This window comes from Carya illinoinensis, chromosome 3, assembly GCF_018687715.1.
Source record: "Carya illinoinensis cultivar Pawnee chromosome 3, C.illinoinensisPawnee_v1, whole genome shotgun sequence".
In the NCBI taxonomy this organism is placed as follows: domain Eukaryota; kingdom Viridiplantae; phylum Streptophyta; class Magnoliopsida; order Fagales; family Juglandaceae; genus Carya; species Carya illinoinensis.
The window spans coordinates 24,050,181-24,055,403 of record NC_056754.1 but is presented as its reverse complement, the minus strand read 5'-3'; the positions used below and the strand labels follow the sequence as shown (position 1 = coordinate 24,055,403).

Sequence of the window (5,223 nt, the reverse complement as noted above, 5' to 3'; positions counted from 1 at the left end):
ACCGTAATAACGAGACAAAACAAGTATTTATGCATAACATTTAGTTAGATGTATCTGGACCACTATATGACAACCACCAAATGAATGCCACATGTCGCCTATTCATATGCTATGTCTGCGTGTCATGCTAGTTTCGAATAAATGATACGTAAGATTTTGATTGTACAATTGCATCAATATCTATGACATGGTGGACCAAGAGACCAATTTTCTAAGCTCCTAAAATTATCACCGGTATGTATATACCAATTCAATCGATATGGGCGTGGTCAGGAAATATTGTTGGGCCCAATGACCATGTGAAACTGCAACCACTACCTCTACACATGCCTGTTGCCTCTAGTTGAAAGTCATGTTGTTCTGCCATTTTTGTGGTGGATGATCATCAGAACATGGATGTGGTACCGGGTTTATCTAAATAGATCAATAATGATGTTTTATTCACTTTTTTTTTTTTTTTTTTCCTTCTCAGCTTCTGAAACAATATTCAAAATAACGAGTATGTTTGTTCTCAGAAAAAAAAAAAAAATGAAAAATGGGAATAAAGCTTTTAGACAAGTGATCAAATGCATCATACTGGATGGGTTGGTTTGACATGGTTTTGCATAATTTAATCAAAGCCCAGTCTTAAAAGTCGCTATGCCAGTCCTATTGCATTCACGTCCTGTTCTTACAAATTTGGGTTGCTTAGGATGCGATATGCAGTCCATCACATCAGACATCATAGTAATGCTTTTCAGGAACACCATTAAACAGGGGCGAGTGGGCAAATAGGATCCAGCCACATACAAAAGCCACGATGGTGGCCACCGAGTACAATTACTTTTTTCAAATAATATTTTTTATATTTATAAATAATTTTATATAAAATCTAATAAATAATTTAATTTTTTAAAATTTTAAAAAATAATATCTTATTCAACCTTATAATTTTATTTCAATTCATTACATTCCATTCCGATTAAATGTACAAATCTCTTCTAAAAACAAAAGGAGAAGCAATACGGAATAGATAAAATTCTGCATGCATATATTTTTAATTTATCATGTTGACGCCCTCATATTCCCCGTACAGGCCATATCCGGGAAAGTATTCAACAAATGCTGGAGACAAATATTCATTGTTGGTGAAAGGTGCCAGGACATCACTTGTAATGTAGGAGCTACCATCAAAAAATGGCTCCGTCCAAAAATCACCAGTAGTTTCTGCTGATGCTTCTAGGGAAGTAACAACATCATCCGCAACCATGTTTGTACTAGATGCAACTGCATTATCTTTGGTCATAGAGGACAATTCACTTGAGGAGGGTTGTGGTGATGATGGTGAGCTATCCATTATTTGGGCAGTGCAACTTAGCAGAGGATCATTTGGTTCCCTTTCCCTTATTTGTGTTTTTTCAAGTGGTACTGAAAGATCGTTGGCGCCATGTATTTCCTCGAACAAACCATATGGGAAGGAGAATTCATCAACTACTGGAGATAAATCCTCAGTGTCCATAAAAGGTGCCAGGAAATCACATGCGATGTAGGAATTATCTGTTAAAAATGGTTGTGTCCAAAAATTACCGCTGGTTTCTGCAGATGCTTCTGTGGATGTAAAATCATCATCCTCAACCATGTTTATCCTAGGTTCAACTGAAGTATTGGTAGTGATGGAGGAGGATCTACTTGAGGATGGTTGTAGATCAGATGATGGGAATCTACCAATTATCTCAGTGTCTGTTGGATATAGAAGAGAATTATTTGGATCATTTCTCTTTTGTATTTTTTCCAGCTGGGAAAGATTGTTAGAACTGTTATTTTCTTGGCGTGGGACGTCGGAGCTCTTTTTCAAGCCTTTCTTGAGGTTGGTGTGCCAGTGGTTTTTGATCTCGTTGTCTGTTCTTCCTGGTAGCTGAGCAGCAATTGCAGACCATCTGCAAGTGAAGATCGAAATGTGAGGCCTTAGTCCAGTTCATACAAAAATCATGCGATGATCATGCCATACGTACTAGTTCTTTATAATGTAGTCTCTAATTAGTAATTAGCAAAGAACTAATCAAGATTGGATGTAAGTGGATAAGCATTCAGCATACCTATTCCCCAATGATTCGTGCAGCTTAATGATAGTCTCCTCTTCTTCTCTGCTATAATTCCCTCTTTTGATGTTTGGCCTTAGATAATTCATCCATCGAAGTCTGCAACTCTTCCCGCACCTTGATAGACCTGAAAGTATGAAATTCTTCTGAGGCTGTATTCCACATTGGAGTACTTTAATATTTAACCACTAAACCAAGGTCGATAATATCAAACAACTTATTATTTTCCCTTATAAACTAAAAAAATAAGCTTTTCTAGTGAATATCTAACCTGCAAACTTGGGAAGCTGGCGCCAATTCCAGCAGCCGTATCTAGTAACATAAGCTATTAGCTTCCTGTCTTCCTCTGGCATCCATGTACCTCTCTTCAATCCATTTTTATCACCACCAGGAGGTCTCACCATCTCTCTCTCTCTCTCTCTCTCTCTCTCTCTTCCCTTCTCTATCTCTCTGTCTGATCTCAGCTCTCTTTCCCCAAGCTGCAGACTTGGAAACTCACGTCGATTTATTTATACCATGACATGGAGGAGGCCAAACGTGTTTCACGAAAGATGATGATGTTGGACAACGTACTCTCATTATGGGTCCCCTCCCTCCCCCAAAGATTAAGCTTGACTAATTTATAAAGTACCATTTTTCATGCTATTCTACGTGGTAAAAGACTAGAAGAGGCCAGACGACTCATGATAAGGCATTACTTTCGTAAAGGTTCCAGGAAACGGGATCGCAAACTTCCTAGCTAGGTCATGAGCCGTGTTATGCACAAGGCCCTTTACCTTGGTCCTTTATTAAAGTCAAATGAAGTATGTATGTTGTGGGATAAATAATATAGCACATGCGTCAATTTTCATCGACTCGCTTAACATAGTTTCTTGACATATTTTCTTGGAAATGGGATTAATTTCATATATACACATGACTCACACTCTTTGCCATCTAGTTTTAACAGCACATCATCTCCGATGTTCAAGCAATGCAAGCTCATAATTGTGTTGATAATTAAAATAATGGAGAAAGCTGATATGACCCCTCGATAAATATCAATTCAACCACATATAAGCCACATATATCTAACATTGAAATTTGAGCAGAATGTGAGGCTCAGGAATATCAATACATAATATTGTTTGCTTGCTTGCGTATAAAAAGGAGAATTTGGGACAATCTTAGACAGTGATAGGTTGCTGTTTGTGGTTTTAATTTAGAAATTGGGACAATTTCATCTGCCGATTTTTTTTTTAATTTTTAATTTTTAATTAAGTAAATATTTTTAAATGGATATATAATTTTTTTATTTCTAAAAAATATCTAAAAAATTTTAAAAAATGGTGAATTTTTTTTTAAAAAAAGAAACAGAATTCCTTAATTTCTTGGCTTGGCCGCTTGAGTATCATCAACGTCTTGACAGGTTTGCTGTTTTTTTTTTTTTTTTGAAAAAAAAAAAAGAATAGTCATACCGTATACATGATACTCCCTCGACTCTGTGGACGGAAGAAATATTTTAATTTATCGGCCATCCCAGAGGCGGTGTTGATATTTTTTTCGATTCAATTTATTTTATTATTTAATGATTAATGATATTTTGATTTTTTTTAAAAATATTTCAAAATATACAAAAATTGTATGAAAAAATTAAAGCTACATTTAGATATTAAATTGAATTGAGCCGATCTGAATTCTTTATAAATAGTAATGAGTTGAGTAAGTGAAATGAGTTATATGTGATCTATTTAAAATGAGTTTAGATGTGTTTAAATGTTAAGATGAATTTAATATTATTTATAAACTAGAAATTTAAAAAATTATGAGTCTCAGATATAAATTAAGATGTATTGAATTAAAAAAATATTGTAAATCTTATATATAAAGAAGTTTTAAATTGAAATGAATTTAATAATTTATAAATTAGATATTAAACTCAACTTAAAATTAAATCAAATTAAATTGATTTCAACTGGACGAAAGAACCTCTTGAATTACACCCGATAGTTTATACAGGTGTAGCACCGTCCTTTTATAAAAGTCGTGGAATGGAAATATGAATGGAAATATGCATGACTAGGGGAAAATATACAAATTCCCACACATATGATTACTAATCACCACTGCAAACTATGAATTTAGACATTCATCACAAAACTACCAACAAATTACAATATACTCCACAATCTTCCCTAGATAAAAAAAATAAAGAAGAGAATTAAAGATAATAATTAAAAAATTGATTGAAACATATTTTGAATTTTTTTAAATTATATTAATAATAATAAAATCTTTTGAATTAAGATGTTTGAATGGATTTCGAACTATCAAATGAAATTGATCGTTTGGGACGATTTCAAATCATCTGATAGTTTGAGGGATTTTAAGCGTGCATTTTCCTATTAGCTTTGCTACATACAGTCGCCACATGCAGTCGGCGTGCAGTCGGCTGTACGGAATGAATAAAAAAAAATTATAAAAATTTTTTTTTATATTCAAGAGGACTTACATGAATTATAAAAAGTTATAAAAATAATTTTCTTTTTCATGTAGGTCCCGTATTAATTTTTTTTTTACAGCCGACTGCACGCCGACTGCATCTCCCGACTGCAAAAAGTATTTCTCTTTTCCTATATTGGTAATTTTCTTTCGAAAATTTTGGTGGATACTAACTACAAAAACAAAAAGGACAGAATGGAACATGGTGATCTGTTGTTGTATTCATTATGCCAAGCATCCACAGGTAAAAATTCTCTTGTATCCACGGAGCAGTAGTAATAGATATAAAGACTTTTTTAATATTTATTATTCATTTAATGCTAACTAAAATATTTATATAAAAAAACTCTCCTCTTGACGTTTTTAAATTAGAATAAAAACTTGGAAGTATTTTTTTAAATTTACAAACATAAATAAAAAAAAAATTCACAAATATAGTTATAATAATAAATAAATGAACGAACGAAAAATACAAGAAAGTTTGAAACACATTGGCGATGGTGACCACATAATTAAACCATCCAAAGAAAAAAAAAATACTGTTACAATTATTCTCTATTTGGCATCTTTTAGAAGCTAGCTGGAACGTTCAATGATCAATAACCAAAGGGCAAAGGGTGTCAGTACGTTTACACGTTGTGAACAGGAACTCGTCGTTACGTAC

The 5,223-nt window shown here is 33.3% G+C and overlaps 1 protein-coding gene across 1 annotated transcript; it reads right to left on the bottom strand.

The window, feature by feature from the left end:
* Window positions 1–912: 912 nt before the first annotated feature.
* Window positions 913–2,655, bottom strand: LOC122303882 (transcription factor MYB4-like). The gene is made up of 3 exons (XM_043115876.1): window positions 2,350–2,655; window positions 2,076–2,205; window positions 913–1,916 (listed from the first exon to the last, which is right to left on the bottom strand). The coding sequence occupies exons 1-3, from the start codon at window positions 2,480–2,482 to the stop codon at window positions 1,037–1,039; spliced, it is 1,143 nt and encodes a 380-aa protein (XP_042971810.1). The 5' UTR covers window positions 2,483–2,655; the 3' UTR covers window positions 913–1,036.
* Between the last annotated feature and the right edge of the window lie 2,568 nt (window positions 2,656–5,223).

Bases quoted from the DNA above. Each gene is read 5' to 3' on its own strand.
- LOC122303882 (XM_043115876.1), bottom strand. From the start codon at position 2,482: ATGGTGAGACCTCCTGGTGGTGATAAAAATGGATTGAAGAGAGGTACA. The intron at 2,206-2,349 runs GTTAGATATTCA...TCATACTTTCAG, and splicing joins CCAGCTTCCCAAGTTTGCAG to GTCTATCAAGGTGCGGGAAG. The intron at 1,917-2,075 runs GTATGCTGAATG...CTTCACTTGCAG, and splicing joins CACGAATCATTGGGGAATAG to ATGGTCTGCAATTGCTGCTC.